This window comes from Coffea arabica, chromosome 4c (genome assembly GCF_036785885.1).
Source record: "Coffea arabica cultivar ET-39 chromosome 4c, Coffea Arabica ET-39 HiFi, whole genome shotgun sequence".
Taxonomy (NCBI): domain Eukaryota; kingdom Viridiplantae; phylum Streptophyta; class Magnoliopsida; order Gentianales; family Rubiaceae; genus Coffea; species Coffea arabica.
The window spans coordinates 8,384,198-8,410,596 of NC_092316.1; the positions used below are offsets into that span (position 1 = coordinate 8,384,198).

General features: G+C 36.5%; 4 protein-coding genes across 5 annotated transcripts; 2 read left to right on the forward strand and 2 right to left on the reverse strand.

The window, feature by feature from the left end:
• Window positions 1-688: 688 nt before the first annotated feature.
• LOC113738599 (probable plastid-lipid-associated protein 8, chloroplastic) lies at window positions 689-3,990 on the reverse strand. The gene is made up of 4 exons (XM_027265843.2): window positions 3,734-3,990; window positions 2,952-3,075; window positions 2,533-2,712; window positions 689-1,065 (listed from the first exon to the last, which is right to left on the reverse strand). Exons 1-4 carry the CDS (start codon window positions 3,932-3,934, stop codon window positions 875-877), a joined length of 696 nt encoding a protein of 231 aa, XP_027121644.1. The 5' UTR covers window positions 3,935-3,990; the 3' UTR covers window positions 689-874.
• Window positions 3,991-4,232: 242 nt separating this feature from the next.
• On the forward strand, window positions 4,233-11,618 carry LOC113738391 (sialyltransferase-like protein 2). Of its 2 annotated transcripts, XM_072045886.1 has the most exons (13): window positions 4,233-4,699; window positions 4,790-4,863; window positions 6,337-6,426; window positions 6,725-6,802; window positions 7,431-7,531; window positions 8,100-8,292; window positions 8,400-8,490; window positions 8,581-8,645; window positions 9,634-9,788; window positions 9,894-9,975; window positions 10,337-10,446; window positions 10,532-10,623; window positions 10,910-11,097. In XM_072045886.1, exons 1-12 carry the CDS (start codon window positions 4,594-4,596, stop codon window positions 10,617-10,619), a joined length of 1,233 nt encoding a protein of 410 aa, XP_071901987.1. In that variant the 5' UTR covers window positions 4,233-4,593; the 3' UTR covers window positions 10,620-10,623; window positions 10,910-11,097. The 2 variants fall into 2 exon arrangements, with proteins under 2 accessions (XP_071901987.1, XP_027121377.2); XM_027265576.2 differs by lacking the exon at window positions 10,532-10,623 and having other exon boundaries at window positions 4,236-4,699; window positions 10,910-11,618.
• A 1,483-nt stretch (window positions 11,619-13,101) lies between these two features.
• On the forward strand, window positions 13,102-14,055 carry LOC113738886 (uncharacterized). The gene has a single exon (XM_027266160.1). It carries the CDS (start codon window positions 13,102-13,104, stop codon window positions 14,053-14,055), a length of 954 nt encoding a protein of 317 aa, XP_027121961.1.
• A 2,314-nt stretch (window positions 14,056-16,369) lies between these two features.
• On the reverse strand, window positions 16,370-21,195 carry LOC113739799 (long chain base biosynthesis protein 2a). Its single transcript, XM_027267137.2, has 12 exons — window positions 20,810-21,195; window positions 20,621-20,686; window positions 19,846-19,934; window positions 19,510-19,655; window positions 19,296-19,420; window positions 19,084-19,177; window positions 18,837-19,000; window positions 18,176-18,337; window positions 17,632-17,758; window positions 17,358-17,524; window positions 17,077-17,184; window positions 16,370-16,722 (listed from the first exon to the last, which is right to left on the reverse strand). Exons 1-12 carry the CDS (start codon window positions 20,933-20,935, stop codon window positions 16,627-16,629), a joined length of 1,470 nt encoding a protein of 489 aa, XP_027122938.1. The 5' UTR covers window positions 20,936-21,195; the 3' UTR covers window positions 16,370-16,626.
• Between the last annotated feature and the right edge of the window lie 5,204 nt (window positions 21,196-26,399).

Sequence of the window (26,399 nt, forward strand, 5' to 3'; positions counted from 1 at the left end):
TATACATATTCTTTTAAGACTTGATCTAGGTTATCATTCATCTGGCTGGAGTGAGAAAAAGAAAAACAACCCCCCAATGTTGTGGTTTAGCGAATGGGCAAAAAGCCATGTAACGTTTTGTTAAATGACCATAAGCAAATGAGGCAAGAGTTCACCTTTTCATCCCAAGAGAAATCAAACTTTTGTCAATCCACATCAATTGATCCTAACAGGACCAGTAGTTGCCTCGTCAGAAGGAAGATTAGTTTCCAGATTATTTTGCAAGCTTTACCTTCGAGGTGTTAAAAGAAGTAATCTCAACAAGTCAAGATACTTCCTATGCAGCTTGACACAAATTGACCATTCAAGGAGGCAACCTCAGATGTACAAGAGAACAAACAGCATTTTAGCCCATGCTTAATGATCTATTCATTATGAAGACTATTCCACATCACTTGTCAAACAAAGAACTGGATTACTGACAGATTTCTGTGTCTTTTTTTTTTTTTTTTTTTACCTTAGCAAAACATCAGGGACAGCCAAAAGATCGCCATACCTCTCAATGGAGTGTCCAAATCCTGTTATGCACATCTTAAGGACACTTATAGTCGATCCTGGCTTAATGAACGCTGTCTTTCTGCAGAGATTCCCTACCTTTGATCAGGTAAGATATACTCAATTTTCTGGTTAGGCTGCATCCAGTTTGGAATTTTGTTACAACACATACATTATTATTTTGTTGAATCAAGTAAAAAGTTCTTCAGTACAATAGTAGCTCGAAAACATATCTGGTACTTGCTTGTTCTTTACTTTCTAGGTGAATCAACTTCATCATTTGTGTGGAGTCCACAACGTCAAAGTACTAATTTACAGCAAGTTGATTGTTTTGTTGTGGTTATTTGCGTCTTTGGAAGACAAATAGAGAACCCCTAGAGCCTTTTCCCAACCTAATCTTCTCATCTATGTATGTGATTTCTAGCTTTACCTCACTCTGACCACCATACCGAAACTCTAGTCCTCCAACCTTAAGTTCAGGTGCATCAAATACCACTTGTATCCACTTTTCATCCAGGACATTGAGTTTCCCTGCATATGAGACGAAAATTTAGTTAGATAAATGGATGGATTGCAAAGTAGCATAGAAAGAGGAGCAGCCTAACAAGTGCAGTCAGTTATAACTAGTAATAAATCCCATTGTCATTTACTAGCACCAATAAAAAGCTTAATCGTCGTTAACTACTGAATGACATGGCAGTTTCCTTAGTACAGATGATAATGTTAAGCATCTTTGGAAAAGAAAAGCTAAAATGACAATGCCACCAAAAACCAAGAGGTGCAATCCTGATAATCTTTCTTTGTTTTGGGATGGACTGGGGGCGGGGATACAGGATGGGGACAGAAGAAATACCATCTACAATACCCCATAAAGGTGCAAACTGGAGCTAAGAGCCAAATTTTCTTCAACTATTACAAGCACAGGCTCGAGTCAATACATCTCTGGCTTAAGCAAGCCTGTCTCAACCATAAAAATGCACAAAATCATATGCTTAGTCGGATGCCAAGTTTAGGTGCAAGCATCATCTACACCTCTTATTCACAGGCTTGAGTCACTATATCTCTGACTTCAGCAAGCCTTTCTCAAGCATACTATTACACAGGATTTTTAGCTTATTTGGATGCCAAGTTTATGTGCAGTTATCATCTATACCTGTTAGTGACAAAAAAAAAAAAAATTTTTAAATCAACTTGGCTGCAGAAGAAATTGGAGCTTATATGTAACAATGGAGTAGGTCTAAGTTGCAATTGACCTTAGACTATGAGCATCCCTTTTTACTTGTTTAGCATGTATGCATCACACATTCACCAGAATTTTCTGTTCCATCTATTTTCTGATTATATTAATGTGCACCAATCAATTCCTGCAATTCAAATTTGCCACTGCACTGGCTGAGGCATAACAAGACCGCAGAAACAGGATGCTAACTTCTGCCTGGCAGTTGGGGGTGGAAGGGTGTGGGGAGGGGTAGGAAAAAAAAAAAAAAGAAATCCAATTCCTCGACAACATTAGGACACTTAAACACTATTAGTGCTAATATTGGAAAATTTGGACATAATGTAATGTTCCTAGCAGTCTTTAAGGTACTTTCTCAAACAACTATATCGCTCTTATTGTGCGATTTCACATAAAACCAGCTCAAATATTGTAATTACCCAACCAATGAGCCTCAACCATGACTCAAAAGCTTAAATTCAAGTTTATGACAGTGGTGCATTTCTGTGTCTGTATGGGCATTTTAAACAACCATCAAAAATTCATGGCAAGGGTGTCCTATCATACAACTTGAAACGTAACAATAGAAGCTTCACTCTAAATGCATGTGAAACTGAGCATGAACACAACATTATATTTGCAATGACTGAATGTAACATGCTCAAGAATGTTAAAATACTTTTTCGGAAGAAACCCTGAATAAAGATCCAATAAAAAAGTTTCCAGAGTTAGCACAGATAAGGAGGAAGACACAAAATTGAAGAGTAAACCAAGTTTATTACCTTCTAAAGAGACCTCCCCGTCAACAAGCCCTAGAAGTGAGAAGGACACTTTGTTTCTCACTATATCAGGAGCTTCAACAACCTGAATCATTTCTTTTGTTTTGAAGAATAAGCGGCCAATTGCACTCCTATAGCCTCCGCCTGGTGACGTAGGGTTCGAACAATACACAACATCCCACTCTGCAAAGAACTTGGCTCATTATTTGCACATTCAAATGTTACATTCTTAATCAGAAAATATCAAAATTAAATTCTTTTGCTTATTTATTTTCCTACTGCTACAATAATAATAGTAAAATATGCATCAGAATCCAAACCAACTAAATGGACAAGTGGCACCTGTAAATGCATGAATACCATACAACAGAGGACATACATCAGCTGTTCGTACAAATAACACATCAACAAGGATCATTTACCTCCGAAAATAAGAGGGCATTTTACTGGCTCATCCACACAATACTGCTGCAAATCACGCGCTACTTCAGCAACTTTATCATGCTCATTCCTCGTCAGCAATACACCCCTGTCTGTTTGCATAACCTATCATGTAATAAGACTTGTATTGGCCTCATAATGAGCAACTGCAGAATGTTTAATTGTAGTAAATAAGAGGAAAATAGTTCTCTGTCACAAAAACACTGATATCGATATTCATTCAAATATCCACCATGCATAATAAACTTTACTTCTTATTTGATTAAAATCAATCAAATACAAGACAATGAACTTTTAGTAGCATTCAAAATTTTTTTTCCTGCACTAAACTAACCTAAAATTCTAATAGAACCATTAGTCTTATATTCAACCCTAGATCTAAAAATTTAATCTTGCGCAAGACTGTGCGAATCCTGAAGTGAATTTAGGTAAGTTTCCAAAATAAAGAATTTTTTTTTAAAGCGATACATTTCCATTTCCTTCTTCCTTTTCTTCTTTTTTCTCTTCTTATTCCCCATCCTTGAGATTGAAGTATTAAACCATCTTTGACAAATTCATAATCCATATATTCATACAACTACCTAAAGAAGATGACCATACGCTATAAAATCTCCAAGCAGTGGCCAAAACTCAATTAACCAAATCAACTCTGCAAATTATTGAGCAAAAAAGAAAGAAAAACAAATACAGCCCAAGAATGCCAATTCATCCTTTAAACTAAGACAAAGAAATTGAATAAATTATACACTATCATAGCACAAACCTTGGAAAGAATGGAGGCCACAAGGTCATCTGGCTTGGCTGATGACAAAGGCGCTGCAGTTGACAAGGAAGCGTGAATGCGACCAGCGCCTCTCTGGTTCAACGGCAAAACCTTCAAACTTTTATTTGATCGGACGAGCTGCAGCCGGGGAGCTCTGATGACAGCAGCAGAAGCAGGCGTCAAAGCACAAGCAGTCGCCATTGAACCTTATTCTATATATTTTGTCGATATTTTTCACTTCTTTTTCCCATGTTATTCTTCTAGTGGTCGAATGCACTCAATGCAGTGAAGCAAATCAGGAACGGGGCCCACTTGAAATCCTTTTTGTGGATGTGATGGTGCCACGTCGGCTGGCAATGTTCCATTTTATTAAATTTTTTTTTTGGGATGTTCGGTCCGCATTTGGACCTAAAATTTAATTTTCTAGTAGGGAAAAGAAAAAGGCCAAAAAAAAAAAAAAAAAAACCAAAATATAGACCACGTGGTTTTAGCTCACTCCTTCAAGGACCCATGCTGAGAAGCGCCTTGTAGCTAACACTCGCTTACACGCTTCTTCTCTTAAGTCCGAATTCTTCTCGACCGATCTCTCCCCCTTGAGATCTACTGCGTTTCTCTGCTCCCTGAGGAATTCAGACTTCAGTCCCTCGGCTTCTTTCCTCAGCTGTCTGTGCTGGGTCACAGCACCACCGCCGGCAACTAAACGGCGGCAGGACTCATCTGAACTTCCGTCAGTGCTAATACTCTCTTTAGTTATAAATTCATACGCACGTCTCCACAGATCAATACATACGTGTTGTGTATATAGACAGAAGGATAGGAAATATCGAAAAGAACAGAGAAATTAGGGCTAGTGAACTGTGATGAAGCTGTTAAGATTTGCGTTTGCTATAGCTTTAGCTTCTGGATTGGCGGCTATTCTTATCTACTTCAATGGCCTTATCTACATCAATGGCGTCTCCTTCCAAAGTACTCAATGAATGATCCTCTCTGTGGTTCGCTTTCTTAATTTATGTTTTTTAATTGGTGATTAATTTCTGCGTAAATGGATGGATACAGATGCTGCAATTCATCTGTCGGACGAGGATGTGGAGGCTTTACGCAATTTGCGAACTACATTCCAGAAATGTGTGGTTAGTTCTTCTTCTTCTTTAAGTAAAAGTTCTAGGAACGCAAGTTTACTCAGTCTATTAGGCTGTTAGCTTCTTATTTGATAAAGTCTTATTTTTTATTTTTAAAATTTTCGTGTTTTTCGTCCTTTTTTTTGTGTTTTTGTGGGGAGTGTTGTTAAATTCTATTTGGCTGGGATATAAAGACTAAATTTCTGGGAACTGGAATTGACCATGGCAAATAATGGTCTTGGCTTGTGGAAAAAGCTTAAATAGGAACAGGAAGAAACTTTTGATGCTGCAGTCGTATTCTATTGTTGTTGGGAGATTTTGTTGTGTTTTCTATGATTTATGAGTTGAAGTAGTAGAGCTTATCATGTGTATGAACATGCATTTGTGTATACATAAGTATACATCTACATAGGAATTGCATATCCACCATTGCTTGAGTGAGAATTTTGTCAGTATTTTTTGGATTTCCAAGTTGATTTTGTTTTTCAATTGTACACAATGTGTATCTTTCTTGTTCTTTGATTTCATGCTCTGATATGTCTGTTGTTTGGTCATTGATTTTATGCTGCAATATAGATTTTTTGTTCCTGAATTTCACACTTTGTAGCTTTTGGTCATTGATCAAGTGATTTTCATTTTCTCAACATACACCATGAGTATCTTTGTTGTTCTTTAGCTCAATGACTTTTAATTTCCGTAGCTTCAATATTTGGCCTGTGGTCAATGTATACTGATGATATTTTCATGAGTTATTACGTCTTTTAAGCTTTTGTGGACATGAAATACTCGAACCTGTCCTAAGTTTCTCAGAGTTTAAGTTTGAATACATAAGTAACTGATATTGTATCCTATGTAGAAAAACTATGTTCCTAGGATCAGGGGAGAAGTAAATATTGCCAAATATGGTTAAAAAACACATAATGGAAATGTTTTATTGTAGAATAAAAAGATGGTCTTGAAAAAGATAGTGTGTAATGATCCAGAAATGGATAAAACCAGATAAGGTAGAAAAATATCTTTAATTGAAATGGTATATGCATGATTTAAATCTGAAAAGATCTGCTTGGAAAATTTCATCAGTATAACCAACTCTGATAAAAGCCTGGCTTGTGGTGCCAATCTCTCATTGTTTTTGACAGATTTAAAATTTGGTAGATAGGATCTACATATATAAATACACACACACACGTGCATATATATATATATATATATATGTATGTATGTGTATATATGTATGTATGTATGTATATGTATGTGTGTGTGTGTATGTGTATGTGTGTGTATACTCCCAGATCCACGTGGTGTTGATGTAAGATCATGGTTGGAGATCCATTGTTTTTTGGGTTTTCTAAACTTGAGTTAGCAATTTTTGCCCTTATGTTTCTGTGGAGAACTTGGAAAATGCCTAAAATATGTTTTCTTGCCATCTTCTAACTATCAAATAATGCCTCTTCAATTTACTCATCAGACTAATTGTCCATGCAGAGTGCTAATGGCTTAGGATTAGAAGCTCTCAGTGGCAGGGGTTACTGTGATGTTACACTAAGATTTCCTAGTGACACTCTTCCCAAATGGGTAGGTCCCTTCATTTTGCTAACAATTGTCTATCTTTCGTCCGATCCTTGGATATTTTCAGTGCATGGTCTCTTCGGAGTTCAGCTATACTGTAACTGAAAATGTTTTGACAGTGACAAGACAGCTCCATGATCCTATCTTAAGGGCACTAAATTTTTTATAAGACCTCGACGAGATAGTTTTGTATTTGTATATACGGAAACAGTGCCTACTGCAGAAAGAATGGAAACTGAATTTGTTGTAGTTTGATATGCTATCTTGGTAGCTAATTTTGGCTTTTTGATGGATAATTGAACAGAAAGATCCAAAAACAGGGGAACTTGAAGGCTTGTCATTTGAGTTTAATTTATGTGAAGCTGTGGCTACATGGGAACAGGTCAGTATTTATGCGTAATTGTCTGTGATTCATTTTTCTGTGTTGTTTCTCAGATACAAGCTTTGAAATCATTATAGAGTTCTTTCAGAACATGCGCAATTAATCACTTATGGAGATATGTCATGGGGAAAAGGTCAAGATGAGCATATGAATGTAATACTTTACAAGCGACAACTGGAAGAGTGCACAAAACCCTCTTAAGTTACTTTTAACTGGCAAGAATTCCTACAATTCTATAAAACGTTGATGCAGTACAACATGGAAAATGAACATAACATGCAGATAAAAAACTAACCCATCTCAGTGTTCTTGAAGATAGTCAACTCTAACCCAAAAGTTACACTAAATTTTCTGTTTTCTTTAGTTATAGGACTAGTCACAACTGCATGAAAATCATATTGGGAGCATTCGGCTTATAATTTCTTCAGCTTTTGAACCATTAAGATTGTTACTCACCATTATTTTCCAAGTGTATCAATTAACTCCTTTAGCTTAAAAGTCAAATTTTTTTCCTATGTTCTTTGGCTTATCCTTGTCAAGTTGACCTAAAAGATGTTTTATTTAGATTGTTTGGAGTGCTATTTATGTGCTACCATTTATTTGGTATTTAGTGAGATGACTTGCTCAGGTTAGGAACAGCACCACAATACTTACGAGAGAGTTCATTGATGCTTTACCGAATGGATGGAAGGAGTATGCCTGGCGGAGGATCAACAAAGGAATTCTTTTGTAAGTATCTTTAGATTATCGAACTTATAGAAGGATGACCAGCAAGTCAAGGAAAGAAATATGGTGATTAGACATGGATATCAATCTAAAGTGGTGTTGCTGTTCTTCAATGTTGTAGCAATTGTAATATGCCATTAGGAATGAAAATGAGTGGTGTAGATTTATGTATTATTGAGTGTGCATGGATGTAAAACTACCTTCAAGCAATTAATTTGATTTAGCAATAAAAAACATTTATAGTTGCATCAATAGCATGAAATTATTCTGATCTTCCCTTGGAACTTCATAAGATGCTTGTATTCTGTTCTCTCCAGTAATGCTTGTAAAATCTGTTAAAGGATCATACTTTCCCAGTTCTTTCTTACCTAACAAGAGATAAGTTTAGAGAATCTCTAACCTTTGGAATGGAACAATTAGAAATTAATAGGAAGGTTAGATCATCATGGAAAACTTCAAGTTCCTCTGCAAGTGCTTATTCAACATTATATACCTTGTCATATGGGTAAATTATGCCTTTTGTGTTATGCTGGTCATGTAAACTCCAATTTCTTCATGTCTTCTCTCACAGAAATCAATGTGCAAATAGAACACTCTGTGAGGAGAAACTTTCTTTGGTGCTTCCTGAAAGACCACCCTATTTGCCAAGGCAGTTTGGCAGCTGTGCTGTCATTGGTAATTCTGGAGATCTATTGAAGACCAAATTTGGCAAGGAAATCGATGGTTATGATGCTGTTGTCAGGGAGAATGGAGCCCCAATCCAGGTTTGTACAGCTACCTTGTGGATTTTATCCACTTTTGTTGGTATTTTTGTGTTGTCAACTGGTTAATAAAGTGCTAGCTAATACATTCTATTGTTGTTGATCTGCAGAACTTTACAGAATATGTGGGTACAAAAAGTACATTTCGTCTTCTGAATAGAGGATCTGCCAAAGCCCTTGATAAAGTCGCAGAATTATATGGTATTTACTTTGTTCTGCTCTCTGCACGGGCCTTTTTGTTTTTTATTTCCCTCTGCTATTTGCAACTAACTAAAGATTTTGACCATGCAGAGAGAGGAAAGGAGGTTCTCATAATCAAAACAACGATACATGACATCATGAACAAAATGATTCGGGTTTGTACATTTTCTCTTTCAATTAAAACAACTTCTGGTTTGACTTTCTAATATAAATAACATTGGAGTTGTCATCTGTGGAGGTGGATTTGGATGGAGGAATGCTGTTTATCTTTTAAACTTTAGGGGTCTGATGTCACATGAGGAATAATTTATGTATGGGACAAATGGCATGCGATTGTGATGTGACTAATTATATTTAAGTGTATGTGTGGGACTAATGCATGTGACTGATTAATAAATACACTTTGAGTAAAGGTGCTGTTCTTGTTATGAGAACTAATTAGCTTGAGTATAATGATGGCAGCTGTGCTACCTAAAAGAAGACGAATGTCAAGTTCTTCAATTATGAGAATCTTGACAATGATGGTATTGACTACCAATTGTTTGTTGAAGTGGTTTATATCTTAAAAGGACTCAGGTTTTCTGAGGAAGTAACCTTCTGAAAGATGCCCTAGAAAATGATAAAGCTATTTGACATTATGGATTTGATGTTTTGCCCTCTGGAAATTTTTTATGATTGGAATATGTTTGATATCATGACTGTAAAGTTAAAGTGTCTTTAAGATGCCAATCTTACAGATTATAAAGAACAGTGAAAGTCACACAACGAGATGTTTGTGTACATTAATTTCTGCATTTGTACAAGGTGGATGAATGGATTGCATTTTTAATTTCTCTTATCTAATTTTGCATTTTTAAATGGAATAATTCTTTTAAGGAGAGGGATACGAATGGAAAGGCTAGTTTTCACATATGATCAATTAACTTTTGATAATATAATTGTCCATTTTCATGTTTATTTTGCTGGAATCCTCTTTCGCTGGTCCTTTTTTTTCTTGGAACCTATCCTTCCAAATTCATATCATGTTAACAACTTGCTTGATGAGAAAAGTATAGCAGTCAATAACTTGACGTCTTGGACTTTGCCCCTTGTCCTGTTACGCCCTAATATGCTCTCAGTTTTTTCGGTTTTTGTGATCTATAGGAAGTTCCAATTCTCAACCCAATATATCTCATGTTGGGTGCATCCTTTGGTTCAGCAGCAAAAGGTACAGGGCTGAAGGCACTCGAATTTGCACTCTCCATCTGTGATAGTGTAGACATGTATGGTTTTACTGTTGATCCTGGCTATAAAGAGTGGTATGTTGTGACTGAGACACTTGTAAGAGTGGAATTTGGTAGTTCATTGATTTTTAACAATCGTAAGATAGTATTAACTCATGAGTATATCAAACTTCATTTTAGGACGCGATATTTCTCCGAGTCTCGACAAGGTCATACTCCTCTCCAGGGCAGGGCTTATTACCAAATGATGGAATGTCTGGGAGTAAGTCTATAGATTCTTTATCTTTCTAAATTCGAGTTCTTTTCCCTCCAAGTAAAGAATTGCCTTAAGACAATCAAACTGATTTGAGATATGTTTTAATTTTCAAGCTTTTGCAATATAGACTTCATATATGTATCATATGTAGTTATTCTGTTTACTTTTGCCAATAGTGTGTGGTCTGTGAATTAAAATGCGTGAATGCCAAACAACACTGGGCAAAGTGAATCATTCTCCAGGGAAAACTGCTTGCTTGGAAGATGAACATGATTACCAGAATCATATCTATCACTCTGTCATGCTTTAATGTGTGTTTCTCGAGGATATTCCTTTGTTGATCACTTCCATTTTTTTTTTATGTAAGCTTATCAGAATTCATTCACCAATGCGTGCCAATCCTAATCGTGCTGTGAAGTGGGTACCAGACCGTAGATTAATACTTGCTGCCAGAATTGCATCAGAGAAACTATTGAGGTAACCTAACTTTCAGTTGTTTCCTTCTCTTTATCATCTCTATGGTTAGTTTTTGCAGTTGAACCTTTTCTTCTATCTTTCATAGTTTTAGGACTTGTTGGAAGAAAATGATGGAAGGCATCAGCATTTTTCTTGTTAAATGGCTCTCTACGGGCCTTTTGCTATTTGTCTGACAAGGTCTGTGCTAATACTTTCAATATACTAGGGGTGCTGACAACGGAAAGTTTGTTACTGGTTTAGGGTGTATGCTCTGTATTATGTGCCAAGGATCCTTATTATATTTCCCTTCTTTCACCATTTTCTCTAGTTACATTAGGTTTAATGCTATCAACCATGGAACTCAGTTGGATCTCTTTGAATGCCTATACCCTCTTGTTTCTCTACTTCTTTCATTACAAATCAAATGCTTTCAAACTAGTTATTGCAGCAGTTCTGTAATTCAGCATATTGCTCATGTGAATAGGAGGGTTGGGGCAGGATCTGGAGATCCACTCTCTGGGTGTTCCATTATCAAGAAGCAATCATCAAGAAAGGCTACAAGGGATTTGAGCATAAGAAGTGCAGTAATTGAGCATCAAAAATATGCAAAAGCTACCACTATGTATCCTTTGGAACATAATCCAGGACATGGTCTGCTTTGCACAGTTCCAAGAGATTGAGTTCATTGGTTGACTTCTGCGTATCAGGCTTTGACAACGCTGCATGAGATTTGGATGGTCAGGAAAATGAACTACCTGTTCTTTTACAGGCTGCAGAAGTGAAACTGCCATGTTCGCTTATTTTTCATGGCACTCTCCCACTACCGCTAGTTGATAATGCAGATCATTTTGGTCAGTGAAATGCAGATTGTTTTGCTGTGGAGAGAATTTCGATGATTAGAGGGAAGGATATGATGAACGTTGGTGGCTACTGCTTCAGTTTTGGCGCTTGATTTCTGTTGCACTGGTTGTTACAGGTTTGATACTTGTACCCTTATTCGTCCATTGTTTCCTTAGCATAGCCGGTTCATTGCAACTAATACGAACAGCCTGACATGTATGTAAAACTCACACTTACGGATGTCACAGTACTATCTTAAATGTACACTGCCCTTAGTTCCCGATGTGGATTTTTATTTTGTTGGATTGGTCAAAGGTTGAATGTTTAATTACTGCCTTGGGATTTTAGTTTCATGGATTAGATCTCACCTTCCCCTTTGATCAAATTGAAGGCAAATTATAGGCTCTCACTCGACGCTATCTGATTCAATCGGATTACAAAGGGGGGAGTTATTTACTCGCCAATGGATTTGCTTGTAGCTGTCAAAGCAATAAAAACTTGCAAATGTAGTCCAAAGCAATTGTACGAGCACACAGCAAAATATTATTGATTCTAGAGCAAGTTTACTACTTCTCTGGGGGGAAAAATAAACCATAAAGGGCCTAAACCAATACCACCTGGCTGAAACTGCAGGGATTATCAGCGACTGGGAAAATCTTGTTGGTGCTTCAATTGAACATACAAGAATTAGAACTTTAACGTGACTTGATGGAATCAAATTTCTACTCGAACTCAGCTACTTTGTACATTTCTTTTCCTACGCGGTTATGCTTATAAGCCCTTGTAAAGTTTTTTTTTTTTTTCTTTTTCCTAGTCGCAATGATAATATTTGTTTAAGCTACTTTAACCTAGCCTAGGGAGAAAGTGAACCTAACCAGGAAGCCATTTGAAAGTGACAGTCACAATTAAGTGATTTTAAAATCTTGACCTCGCACTTCTGTCAAGGCTTTAAAGTCTTAATGGTTACCAAGAACCCAAGAGGTTGTTGGTTTTATAAGTCCTTGTAAATTTATCCAACATCAAGATTGATATAAGCTATAGTGAAATAATCGCAAGCAAGTTCTATGTTTGGATAGCTCAAATTTGTCAAATAATATTTCGCTTACATCATAAATATATTTTTTAATTCACTTTTTATATTTATAATTATTTTTTTATTTTACATGCATCACGTCACAAAAAATATTACAATAATTATTTCAAATAATGCTCTGTCCAAACACACGTGCAAGAATCCAGTACCAACCTGTCACCCTTATTATTCCCTCAATCAGTTAATTGGAGAAAATTAAGAATTTACAACATTCATTTTCTCACTCCATTTAACTATCGGGGTCGATCCAGCGGCTAGGGAGAAATTTTAAGGTAGCAAAAGGGGCTCAGAAGGCTGTAAGAGGCTAAAAAATAAAAAAAAAAAAAATTTCTTTCACAATCATTCATTCTTATCCCCTCTCTTCAAGAGCACGCACGTGTCATCCGCCCCTTTACCAAAGTTTACTGAACAATAATTACATCACCACCCCCACTATAAATATGAATAAAACACCGTACATCATTCAATTAACATTAAAACCTCAGGCTGCCCAATACATCTCTTTCCTCTTTGAACTCTCTCTTTCTCACAATCTCAGCTGCATAACTCCCTCTTCAAACTACTGGTAGTAGTTACTTTTCACCTTTCCGATTTCTTCACTTTTTCCACAAATCCCAATTAAATTAATCAAACCCCAGAACCCCAGTCCTATACAGTTTAATCTAAAGTCAACATTTTCCTGGAGTAGTATATTTTATGCAGAGATTAGGGAGGCTGAAGAGTTAATTTTATAGGTGAGAATAATGGCCGAGCTAAACCCACTTGACGGACAAATTAACGGCGGCGGCGGCGGAGGAGGAGGAGCAGGAAATGGGGAGACGATGGTGGGGACGGCGACGAAGAGGCAGAGAAGGCCGAGTGTGAGATTAGGCGACATTGGAGGCGACCCACCACTGGCGGCCTATGAACACCTGCACCAGCAACATAGGAGGGCCTCATCCAAGCAGCAGCTGCAGTATCAATGGAAGCAGCAGCAGCAGAAAGGTTCGAGATTGAGAAATAATGAAACCCTAGCGGTGGATAAGAATGGGATTAGCAATAGCGAAGATGGGATTGAGGGTTTTGTTAATGAAGGCGAGGAAGGTAATGAAGGGGATATGGATTTGGATAGGGTTGCTATTGGGAGCTGGAAAACTTTTCGGGATTCGTCGATGAAATCGAAGAGGGGGAGAGGGGGTTCTATTAGGAAGAGGGTTAGGTCGAATTGGGTTTCGTCTAAAGTTGATGAAAGTGGGAAATTATTGACCAGTGGAGGTGAAGGGGAAGGGGATGGGGAAGAGGGTTTTCATTTGGACAATGATGATGGGATGGATAGGGATTTTGCACGTGAAAACTCTGATGAGGAGGTGGACAGAAATGAGAGCCCAATTCGTTCTTTTGAGAATAATGATGAGGATATTGATGTGGAGAGAGAAAGAGGGTTTTTGAAATTAGGGGAGAAAAACAGGAGAGTGACTACTAGGGTTTCTGATGAAATGGAGGGGCCTAGTGATTCGGTAGAGAGAAATGGAGTGAAGGCTTGGTTGAACCAGTTGGGCTTAGGGAGATATGGCCCAGTTTTCGAGATTCATGAGGTGGATGATGAGGTTTTGCCAATGTTGACACTGGAGGATTTGAAGGATATGGGAATTAATGCTGTTGGGACGCGGAGGAAAATGTATTGCTCAATTCAGAAGCTCAATAAGGGATTCTCCTAGATGATGAAGTTTCTGGCATGTGGAAAGAGAAGATTTAGCATCAAGAGTTTACTAGGAGGGTTGGGCGGTCAGCAACCATTTGGGGGTATCTTCTTTGCAGCCTAACATAATAGTTTTGCAGAATTATGGTTTTTGTTTTATGAATTTCCCTAGATTTTGTGTTTTTTTCCTAATCGATGTCCGCTCATGGTATATATTGTTCTAGTTAGTCTTGACTTTGCTGAGGTAGTTCATAGTTAAGCGTATGCCAATAACTGTTTAACCGCAAGGTCAAACTGAGTGATGATACATTTATGTGATAATAGTTGCTGTAACTTCTGTGATGAGACTCTCTTTTGCTTCAACAAAATTCTCCTCTCTTTTTATGGCTTTTTCTTCTGAACTAGTGCTTGTGATGGCTTTTTCTTCTGAACTGGTGCGTGTCCTCTGCATTATGCATATTGTTCAACTTAAGTATGCTTTATGTTGCTAATCTTTTTATTTCATACTTAAGCACTAGAAACGAGTACCTTTAATGCATATATATAGTAATCTTTGATTGAAAGTAATATGATTGAGTTTGGGCCAGAATTAATAGCATCTTGAACTATTGTCATTTTCCGGTTTGTAGTCACATTATGACCACAGCAGTGTAGGCTGGAATATTTCAAGATTATGACTTGCGCAAGTTGATGAGCAAGTTCTCCCCTCCCCCACAAAAAAAAAAAAAAACACACACACACACACACACACACAAAACTTACAAACTTGTCTGCAGTAAAGAAGCTCACAAAGAGTCCTCTTCTTACTTGGCTCAGCTAGCGGCTGCTTGTCTGCTTTTAAGTGGTTCAGTTTCAGTTTCTTTGTGATTGTTGTGTGCACCACACTTAGGAGAATAATTTGGCTTGAAGATCAGGTTGCAATTTATTGCTACCAAAATGAATGAGGTGCCTTCTACGATTTTCTGTCGTAATTAGAATTTGGTTGCTCTGTGGGCAACATAAGCTGGAAATCAAATTTAGAGAGAATAAAACGTCCGCAATCTAGTCTATTCTAGTGAGGGACCCTAATTTACATGTCCACTAGTTATAACAGAGCAAATGACTAGAGACTTTACCTGCTCAAGGGATGTTTAGCCTTGGACTAGGCTCTACAGATTTGTGATGAGTTGAGAAAACTGGGGATATACATTGAAAGCCTTATTGTTTTCCCCTATAACCTGGTTCATTGTGCTGGTGCATGAGTGTGGGGTGTACTCATGATTGGATTCCTCTGATATTGAAGCCTGAAATTATCCACGGCCAATAGACCTAACGAGTAGAAAATTTTGTACATAGATGAGTTTTATTGGACCTTCCTAGACTCGACAATTATTTGCTTTTGGCTACTAAATGGCGCTAATATGCTCTTTGTGAGTTGGGATTGGTGTTAATATTTTGGAGCATTCTTGCATTACTGTTGCCTAAATTTCTGGTATGCCTTTCACCCTGACACCTTTTCTCTTGTGACAAGGGGGAAAAAGGAGATTTAAAAAAAAAAAATTATTTTGTTTGTATATGAATGAGTGCCTTCAAACCTCATAGCCTCTTTAGTTCTGCTTAGATACGCATGTCTAGATTTGGCTGCTTTTTAAGGTATCCTTCTATCGATGCATCGTTCGTATTCCAGTTACCATCTGGTTAACAGTTTTTAAATCTCATTGTGGCTTTTTAACAATGTGTATGTGTTGTTGATGAACCGAAATTTGGGCACTTTATTGCCTGAACAAAAGATTGTGAACCCAGGTAATAATTTTGCTTGCGTTGGTGTTTCAATCCGGAGACGTGATTCTCTCTCTTTTGAGAGACTCTGAGCAAAGAAGCTGTACATGCAACCACCAATAAAGATCCATCATCTGTACGTTTTCATGCTCAGCACATGGAACAATGCTTGTTTGCATGTGTTGTGTCTGCACATGCACATTTGTTTTGTTTACAAATTGCAAGCAAGCATCATCCCTCATGCATACGTCTACTCATTGCTACTATTCTCACACGTGATACTGTAGTGTTATTTTCCGGAAAATTAATTAAGAACGTGGACGGGGTTTCGTTTCATTTAGAGATTATTCCAAATAATAAATAGGAGCGTTGGACGGGGTACCAATTTTAGACAACAATAGAAAAGACCTGAACATCCGTACGATGTGTGGACACACATTTTCTTACTGTTTTTCTTACAAAAAAGCCAATAGTAAATTTGAACGGTATTAGCATGATTTCGATTTCCCAAGAAAGCTACTTAAAAGAGTATTTATGATCCAGGTCACAAGAACTGAAACACGCTAGCCAAAGTATCATCTGGACGTACTGCCAATTATAGCAATACATAACCTGCGTATTTAATCTTAAAGTAACAACGTTGTAACAGTGTTGTACTCCGAAAAAAAAAAAAAAAACTAACCACCAAAAGTACAACTTGAACATCCGACATGAAAAGATACGTACCCTGTACACACAAATAGACAAAATTTAGCACCTCACACGAAGGTATCACTTATCAGCCAATCATAAATCAGCGGAGAGCAATTGTAGAGCTCCTTCGCACCCTCCCTCACTCTAACTTAACTCTGCCTTCATCTTGCTGTTGTTTATCGGGTTCGGCGGGGAAGTATTTAATGCCTATTAGATCTCCTACTTTGCTGAAAACCTTTTTCCAAACAAAAAAAAGGACAAATGAGTTTTCCGTATAGGATTTAGATACGTAAATCCGGTACACTGCAATTCAGCATCATAATATTGCCACATATTTTGATCCATCCACAATAATTTTGCAAATTAAAGGAATAAATGCTTCAAGAGTTCAAACTTTTAAAGCAGGTGCAAAAAACACACGTGAAGGGGCCGGGGACAAAAGAAAGAGATGATAGTAGATACTTCTAAGGCCACGACAGCCCTCCCAAAAAAAAACCTGTAAATGAGGTGCCCTATCGTCCTAGGTACAGGTGCAGGTATTAATAGTGCTAAATCAAAAGAATATAAATCTCAGAGATAGGGCCCCTACCTCTAAGGCTTTGATGAGATCTTCCCTTGTGTGTGAAGCAGAAATACAGATGCGAGCTCTAGCCAACAGCAAAGGTGTAGCTGGAAACGCAACCGTAACAACAGCCACCTGCAATAACAGAAAGTGCAAATAAGAACAAATATGGCCAGTAAAGCAAATTGGACAATCACAAAACAAGTGGCATTCCCATTGAAACAGTTATGTTGCTGCAATTCAAAACCTCCATTACAAATGTCAAAAGTTACACACTAAACCAAGGCGAAAAGGACAAAAAAGCCTACCTGATTCTTGAGACACTCCCGTGAAAAAGCAGGTATTTTTGCCGGATTGTAGAGCATTACAGGCATTACAGGAGAATCATTATCTCCCAAAACCTCAAATCCCATTTTCTGTAGCTCAGAACGGAAAAAGTTGCTATTCTCGCGTATTCTTGCTAGCTTTTGAGCGCCTACAAGAGCCATGACAACATTAATGCAGTTACCAACATTAAATATGGCCAGATGCAACAAGCTTGAGAAGACAATAGATATGATCCAGTGCAGGAAAGTCTCCTACCTCTGCTAGTACCATCCTCCCCAAGGATGACCCTTATGGCAGAAATAATTTGTTGGGCAGCTGGAGGAGAAATTGATGTAGCATACAGATGAGCAGGGCAAGCATACTTCATATATTGAATAAGTTCCTACAAGTACAACATGAAATGTTAGCCTTCATAAAAAGGAAACCTGCTACACAGTAAATAATATTTGCGCCAACCAGTGCAAAATAATTCAATGAGATATTGCCCGAAGACTGAAAACTTGCTTTTTGTAATAATGCTACAAAGCCATGGAAAGCATAATTTAGGACAATAAGACTCAATCTTGTTCAACAAAATTATATCAATCCTCTTCCATGGTCTAACTCTGTTCATTTCGACAACTACGTTAAAACACAGTCGTCATCAAGAATCATTCACGATGCAACTGTGATTTATTTTGTGCCCTCTGGGAGGTTGATGTGCATGTGGCAGGTTAATTCTTCAATGAAGTGAAATTTGTTCTCACAAACATTGCATGCGAAGTTATAGATCTCTATCAGAATGATGCTCAAAACCAACCTTAGACCCTGCAATATAACCACCACATGACCCAAACGATTTTGTGAAAGTTCCCATCAAAATATCCACATCAGCTGTATCAACTCCCAATAGCTCACAAACACCCCTCCCTGTTTTGCCAATTGCCCCAATGCTGTGAGCCTCATCCAAGTAAACATATGCCTGAAAGAGTATTGAGTTAGAAACAAAGAGTAAAAAATTGACCCTTGGCCTAGAAACAAAGAGTAGAACAAATTTGACTGTCAGTAAAACTGATAATACAAGAGAATCAGAAAGCAAGAAGATGAAATACTATACAATTAACCATATGAAAGAGAAATTAAAAAAACAAAGGCTAGTATAGATGGAGATGCAATTAAAAGAAGTTATCAACCAATCACGAAAAAAGAATGTGATGCAACAAATAGAAAAACAAGAAAACAGAAACAAACTAGAACAGATCTCTTTTGATGAACCAGAAGATTTATATTATTCACAAGCCACAACTCTACTTCTTGATAACTTTATTGGGTAGAAAAATTTTCTAATCAATTCCTTGTAAAAGTTTTTTTTTCTCCAGATAACGGACTTGTTTACGCCAAGACAATGCAAGACTTCTCATGCCTCGTTCTACCTAGAGCACAAAATCTCAAACAAGAGTTCCATCAAAAAGATGCATTACCCTGTACTTTTTGCATATGGCAACAATCTCTGGAAGTTTGCAGAGTTCCCCTTCCATGCTGTATATTCCCTCCACTAAAACCATAATCTTTTTCCAAGGTCTATGTGTCCTTGGTTGCCCCTCAGCAATTTGTTCTCTTAGGACTTTCTCCAGATGGTCAGGCACTATAGAACGTATGGCATAAAAATATATTCTATATTAGCATGCAGTACAAAAAGAAAAACAGAAGGTGCCCACAGAAACTTACTATTATGTTGGAAAACACGAACGGTGGCCCCTGACCCTCGAGCACCATTGACTATGGAATTGTGGTTAAGAGAATCACTGATAATCAAGCCTCCCTGTGAGTAAGCATGTTAATTGTGAGGACACAAAAGAGCACAAAACATATAACTGCATCTTACAGAAGAAAAGAAATGCAGAAGACAGAAAGTAACATTTTTAAGGAAATTGTTATACCTTCCCAATCAAGGCAGGGAGAACAGCTGAGTTTGTTACGTAACCCATACCGAAAACAATAGCAGCTGGCTTTCCAACAAAATTTGCCACAACCTCTTCCAATTCATTGTGAAGCGTTGTTGTACCTGATCATGAAAATTCATTAGTTAAAGAACATGGACCGGAGCTATCACCCTTTTCAACAGGGATGAAGATTGCAAATTAGCATGCCTACCTCCATCAACACGAGTACTACAGGTGCTTGGGGAAAATCTCTTCAGAGATTCAATCACACGGGGGGTGCAGTATTCATCTGCTGCAGCAAACCCGAGGTAGTTATATGATCCCAAGTTAAGGCATCTACTAATTTTTGCGGTCCGCCTGCACAAGATGCATTTGGTTGGTGCACTGGTCGAAAACTTCCACTTACTTACCATTTAACTTGCAACAGTTCATTCAATGAAAGTGCTAAATAGGAAGCTATAACCATGTGCATATCAAATGGAGCAAGAGAGAGAATCAGAACACAAAAGGAACAATCCTGAAAACTTTAAGCAAATTTACTACTCACTGCAGCGTCTTGTTGTTGTCCTTGGATACACGTTCAACCAAATCAACCCAAGAATCCGGTGGACTTGCTATTGGTCGTCCAAAACAATCCTATTACACAAGTATCAAAAGTAGTACTTCATTTGTCAGCATAAAGCATCACAAGCTAAAGGTCACATAAAAATTGGTTAGTTCACTGCATCCATTGTTAGTATAAAGGATAAATTAATGACAGCGAAAATAAATAGACCAAGGGTTAACTAGACCTTTATACCCTCTTCTCTACCATCCTCACCAGCCTTACATCGATGAAACTCCCTCCACATGTATATACATAACCTACCATGCCATTTTAATCTTGACTACATTATCCCACCATCACTGGTTGTCAAAGTGACTTTCACAAGATTATAACAATAGCTTCGATTATTTAAAGAAAAACAAGCCCTAAAGCATAATCACAAACTAACCTACCACCTCTTTTGCATACGCTGAACAGTCAAAAAATATCTAGATATCGACCTCGTATGCAAAGTTCTCCCGAATCACTTTCCAACAGGAAAAAAATTCACTTACTACCAACGTAATCTTAGTAAGTTCGCAGTTGAATCCACGTACGATTAATGCATCACTGACTATTATAAATTTCAGTTTCAACATGTCGCCAAATTAAAATGTCTATCACTGAATTCTTAATTCTCCAATGAATCGCCGCAGTAAATGCAACATTATCAACACATAAAGAAAAGAAGACAAAAATAAATAAAGAAAAAATTTTCATTTTCCTCAAATTTTACCTGAATCCGAAGATACAGCCGCCGAGTATAGAAATCCTCCAAGCCTAGGCAGATCGGGGCATACCCCTAAGCAAAAGGGTTCAATCAATAAATGCTCTCCCAAATCAATCACAAAATTAAAGAATTGACATACGTAAACACTAAAATCCATCCCAAAATAATAACATGTATTACAAAAATTTCGACTACCTGAAGATTGCTGCCGAGCCACCAATCCACAATTTTACGGAAAAAGTCACGAAATTGGCCGAAGACGAAGAGGAGGCCGTAGCTGAAGTAAGTTGTTAAGGCGGTCAGATACGGAATGGTAATCATTTTGGACCAGCAGTTAAGATCCGAGCTGATGGAGGAAGATCAACGGCGACCAGGACCGCCGCGGCGGAGGTGGAATAGGAGTAGGAGAAGGAGGAGATCAGAGGGGGCGGACCGGTGATTATCTTTAGGGATTATTTTGGAATGGTTTCAGAGATCTCCGATGAGAGAACATCGGAGGAGGGAGAGAGGGAGAGAAGCAAAAGAGGAGGGAGAGGATTGGGTTTGACCAGTCCTCCCTTTCCTCCTATCCTGCTGATATTTTTTTTTTTTATGGTTTCTCTTTTTTTAAGGAGATATGGAATTTTTTTTTTTTTTTTTTTTTTGCCAGTTATCCTTGTGTTATTTTGCATTTACCCTTGTCGGATCCGTCGAACTTTCCAATGTTGGAAGAGGAAATTTCCCTTTTTTTTGTCTTTTTACTTCAAGAAATAAATCCCCGTACAAAATTATTTTAAATACTATTATTTTACTTACAAAACCATTTTTTAAACTTTTTTTGATGCTTCAAAAAAAAAATTTTGTATTCTTAATTATTTTTTATTTCACGCACGTTGTATCACAAAAAATACTATTGCGATAATTATTTTAAATAATACTTCATCCAAAGATATCTCCTAAAATTAGGCGTGGAATGTGAATGAATCTAAATTTGAATGAAATATATTGATTGTTAACTTTTGGGATTAGCTCAATAAATATGAGAAATGAAATATGGATTGACAATTGAATCAATTTTTATATTAAATCAACTCAGTTTTATCAACTTCGAGCTAAACTTAGGTAGTTATTGGTCTAGAATTCAAATACAATTTGTGGAATTCATGTAATTACCTAAACAACAAAGTTTACATATGATGACAGTTCTTGATTTGTTTTGACCGGTTTGTAATTCCTATGTAAGAAACTCAAAAACAGATTAAACTTTGAGTGTCATCTTATTCATGATATTCATTGATGGAGTTGTGTATATGGTGAATGGAAATCAAATTGAATGCATAAAGAAGGATGTGAGGGAGAATAGGGGATTAACTATTCCAATTATTAAAAAATTGAGATTTTGTGCAAAGTTTTCTGTTTCTTTTTCTTTTTCTTTTTTTTATCCCCTTTCCCTCTTCACACATTTTCCATTTTCAACCGTCACATTTAGGATTTGAATTATGATTCTAACAATAAAAAGTACTCTAAGAGTTCTCCTCTGACCATTAAACCAATCCCAATGGTTATATGCAAAGTTTTCTTTGAAATTTCAAACAATTGAATGAATTGATTCTACAACAAGAATAATTCAAAGAGAAGACAGTTAAAAATCACATCTATGATTTATGTTGACAAATCCTCTCGATATCAAATAAAAGCAAGATTTTAAAAGATCATTTAGATTTACAAAAGATTTTAAAAGATCATTTAGATTACACCTTAAATCGCATCATTACTTTGTCTGGTGCACACTGGACATTGTTCTAAATTTTCCCATAATTCATAGAGAAGGAATTGCTAAACCCTAATGCTCAAACATTTGTTTCCACTTTTTGATCGAATAAAACTAAAATAAAGTGCATAATGTTAAATGACGATAGTACTAAATTTGTTTCCACTTAAATGACGATAGTACTAAATTTTTGATCTTTTTTTATTCACAACCTAATAGTGATATCAGGCTTTTAGTCGATGTATATTATATATAGGGAAAATCGTTCAAAACGTTCCTCATATTTTATAAGATAACTTTTTTCGTCCCTCATTTTTAAAAGTATAATTTTACGTCCCTTACAAAATCATATTAACCAAATTTGGTCCCTACCTAGGTTTTCGACTAGTTTTTTGCCGGAATCCACCACGTGACTTGCATATAATCCTTTTTTAAGGGCAAAATTATTAAATCAAATTTTTACATAATCTGATTCATAGTTCCTCACATTTCACAAAATGAATTTTTTCGTCCCAAACATTTTACAAAATGAATTGTTTCGTTTCTCACATTGCAAAAAATGAATTTTCCATCCCTCACATTTTTCAAAATGCATTTTTTCATCTCTCATTGATTATGTGTATGAATAGTTTTTTTTTCTATAAACCCACGTATATGTTTATTTGATTTTACCTGAATAGCACGAATATCATGTAATTTATTTCTATTGGATTTTATCTAAACATACTAATCGTAGTTATATACATGCTATTCAATAGATATATATATAGGGGTTCAAAACTAATAATTTTATTTGAAACCCATGTATATATTTATATGATTTCACCATTTGAACCTATTCAATATTTGTGACCTTTCTCTTTTGATAATAATTTATTTATTGAATTGTATAATAAGGTCATCTAATTAATGAATCCTAACTCGAATTCTATAATTGTGTTAACAAATTTCAGTTTAAATCTGAAATTTCTACTCGATACTTTTAATACCAACAGTTGAATTACTTACCTTGTAATTGTTTTAAAATTTGAAAGTGCAAATCATTTATTTCTTTTGTCATACTTTTTTTTGTTTATTTTTTCTGTCCAAATTTAATTCGATATAAACACTCAATAATATTTAGGATTAAATGTCTTCTTTATTTTCAAATTTCGAGTAAAAAACATGAATATAAATGAAAAATTAATAATTTTTTTAAACCCATGTATATATCTATTTGATTTCACTTGAGCAGTACGAATAGTATATAATATATCTCTATTTGATTTCACATGTTATTCGTACTATTCAGATGAAATCAAATAGATATATACATGGATTTAAAAAAAATTATTCACACACATGATCAATAAAAAGATGAAAAAATTCATTTTGAAAAATGTGAAGGATGAAAAAATTCATTTTGTAAAATGTAAGGTGTGAGACCCCGGTCAATTCTTAAGTTTGATATTATGTGATATTCATTATTTGTGCGGTAAAATTGGATTTTAGAGCTAATTAGAAACCCTAATTTAATCATAAGTTAGAATTGTAGCTAAAGTTAGTTATGCTAGTGTGTGTTTTAGTAGAGGTAAGTAAAGGATCTGATCCATTTTATATAGGTTAAGTAAGTTTAAAAACTTAGAAAACCCTAAACTAGAAAAAAAAACTCTAGTGTTATGATTTAGTAGATTCCTAAGTAGGGTTTAAACCCTTAATATTTTCCATGACAAAAAGTTTGTTGTTTAATTGCATTTGTGTATGCTAATACATGGTTAAATATAGATGATTAAGTTAATGGGGTAATTAGTAGAGAAACTAAGTAAGATTAATTAGTTTGGATTAGATTAAGTTAATGACCTATGGACTAATTTGCAAAGAATTAAATGTTTAAGGGCAAGAGTTGATCACATGTAAAGTTGGAGTGTAAGGGCTAATGAGCAAAATTGAAACTTTTATGTGATTGGTTGTTAAGGAAAATATCTTCCAAGGCTTTGACTCATCTTATATATCATAGGATTTCCAAGACCAACATAAGAAAGAAAACAAAACAAGATTAAAGAGAGAGAGAGTCGAGATTGAGGAGAGGAGGAGAAGCAAAAATTTCTTCCAATTTCTTTTAAGTTTATCCAATCATCTTGAGTTGGAGCCTAGGGCAACAACCTTGCTACTTGATTGTGGTAACTCCATCACTTATAAAGCTTGCTTGAAGGTAAATCATCTCTCTTGGACATTAAAGTTTGGTGATTAAGTTGTGAAGTCATGAAAGTGATGTTTTTGTTGTGATTGGGAACTTGTATAGTTTATATGGTGAATATTGAGTAGTTTAATGGTTTATTTTAGTGGTTTATTGCTGCCCAAATTTCAGTTAAGGCTAGGGAAGAATTAGGGTTTCTTGCTTCATGGTTATTCAAGTTGATTTGGTTGATTGTTTGACTTGTAAATGAAATCTTTGATGTATTAATTTCACTTGTATGGTTAATCCATAGCAAAATCAGATTTGGCCTTGAAATCCTAGTTCTAAGGGAAGTTATTTTGGTTGAATTAGGGTTTAAATTATTAGGGTTTGATTGGATAGGTTGAAGGTTAGTTGAACTTGTAGGATTAAAAGCATAGAATATGGTTAGTGTTTGTTAGGTTTTGAGGTTAATTTGGGAGAGCAAATTCGGACCTTTTGTTAAGCTATTAGAAGCTGGTATATGTGTGTTTATTTGGTATGAATTTGGCCTGAAAGCTTGCATAAGAACCATAGAACCGGATCACGCGGTTGCAGCGCGCGAAACCGGTCAATCTAGAAATCAGGGCAGTCCAGAATCCGAACTTTAGCTCCATTTTTCTTTGTACTACGTATTGATTCAGAGTTTGCCCAAAACATGAACGTTGTAGCTTCTTAAGTCCTTGTTGTACTTACAAAATTTCAGCCCAATCCGATCAATAGATCCTAAGTTATGACCAAAACACTAATAGTTATGCAAAACTGTGGATTTGGTGACGTTTCTTGATTTTGCTTCTGACCGTGCTCAGTTCACATTGATAACGAAGGAACTGGGTGTTGGGGTCTTTATAAGACTTGTAAATCTTTGTTTCAGTTTCAAAATGGTATAAAGTGCATCCAAATCCGAGTTTCGTAACTCTAGTTATACCTAAAACAAAATCGGGTGTCAGAACTGCCTTTGAAATTGGACAGTTCTGACAGGAACTTTGGACCCGTTTTTCCTTATGCTCTATACTGATTCAGCTTTTGGTCCAAACACGAAAGTTATAGTCTTATAAATGAGCTTTTCAACACCTCTAGAATTTCTTGATTCCAATCTCTGAGTCATAAGTTGTGGTCGTTCAAACAGGGTCTGTTCGGTACCCTGAATTGAAATGGTGGAAACTGTTTGTGCATTTTTGTCCTAGTTCCATTGAGATCTGGCTTGAGGTGTCTTCATGAAAGTTGCCGCCCTTCTTCTTATCTTCGTAACGGTACCTCATGAACTTCAATCCGATAACCATAGCCTAAAATTTGAACAAAACAGTTTTAGGTGCCAAATCTGCCCGTTTCTGTTTCCATTTCCATTTACGTTTTCGTTTGCCGTTTCCGGGCATACATGTGCCAATTTTGCCGTTTTGCTTGATTTATGCGTTCTAGTAGCTGTTTGTGGAATAATGTGATACAATCTTCTATTTCAGACGGCTGTGAGTTAGACGGAGCCAGTGGGGCCTATTAGTTATTACACGTGACGTGATCTCCGCTCTTTTGCTATACTTGCTTTTGTGTAAGTATTCAGACCGTTTTTATGTGTAACCTGCTTATATGCTTTGACGTGAATGAGAGGGTACTTAGGCGAGGGTGTACTTAATCACACTCGACCTAAACCCTAATTTGCACTTGTGTTTATCTATGAGATGCATATATGTGAATTATTTTGATCTTGACCCCTTGAGCTTCTAGTTCGGGGTGACGTTGTGGGGCCCGATCTCAAGACCTAGATGGACTATTCGAGTCGGCGGGGGTTTGGTCGAAAACAGTCCAACCTACTCTTAAGGTCACCAAGTTTGTAGTTCTGTGAA

Excerpts from the sequence above, each read along its gene's own strand:
- LOC113738886 (XM_027266160.1), top strand. The coding sequence starts at position 13,102 with ATGGCCGAGCTAAACCCACTTGACGGACAAATTAACGGCGGCGGCGGC.
- LOC113738391 (XM_027265576.2), top strand. The coding sequence starts at position 4,594 with ATGAAGCTGTTAAGATTTGCGTTTGCTATAGCTTTAGCTTCTGGATTG. Across the intron at positions 8,491-8,580 it reads TAAAGTCGCAGAATTATATG|AGAGAGGAAAGGAGGTTCTC; the intron begins GTATTTACTTTG and ends TTGACCATGCAG. Across the intron at positions 9,976-10,336 it reads AAATGATGGAATGTCTGGGA|CTTATCAGAATTCATTCACC; the intron begins GTAAGTCTATAG and ends TTTTTATGTAAG.
- LOC113739799 (XM_027267137.2), bottom strand. The coding sequence starts at position 20,935 with ATGATTACCATTCCGTATCTGACCGCCTTAACAACTTACTTCAGCTAC. Across the intron at positions 19,656-19,845 it reads GACAACAACAAGACGCTGCA|GCGGACCGCAAAAATTAGTA; the intron begins GTGAGTAGTAAA and ends CATCTTGTGCAG. Across the intron at positions 16,723-17,076 it reads ATCTCATCAAAGCCTTAGAG|GTTTTCAGCAAAGTAGGAGA; the intron begins GTAGGGGCCCTA and ends GTTTGGAAAAAG.
- LOC113738599 (XM_027265843.2), bottom strand. The coding sequence starts at position 3,934 with ATGGCGACTGCTTGTGCTTTGACGCCTGCTTCTGCTGCTGTCATCAGA. Across the intron at positions 3,076-3,733 it reads TGGCCTCCATTCTTTCCAAG|GTTATGCAAACAGACAGGGG; the intron begins GTTTGTGCTATG and ends ATTACATGATAG. Across the intron at positions 1,066-2,532 it reads CGGGGAGGTCTCTTTAGAAG|GGAAACTCAATGTCCTGGAT; the intron begins GTAATAAACTTG and ends TCTCATATGCAG.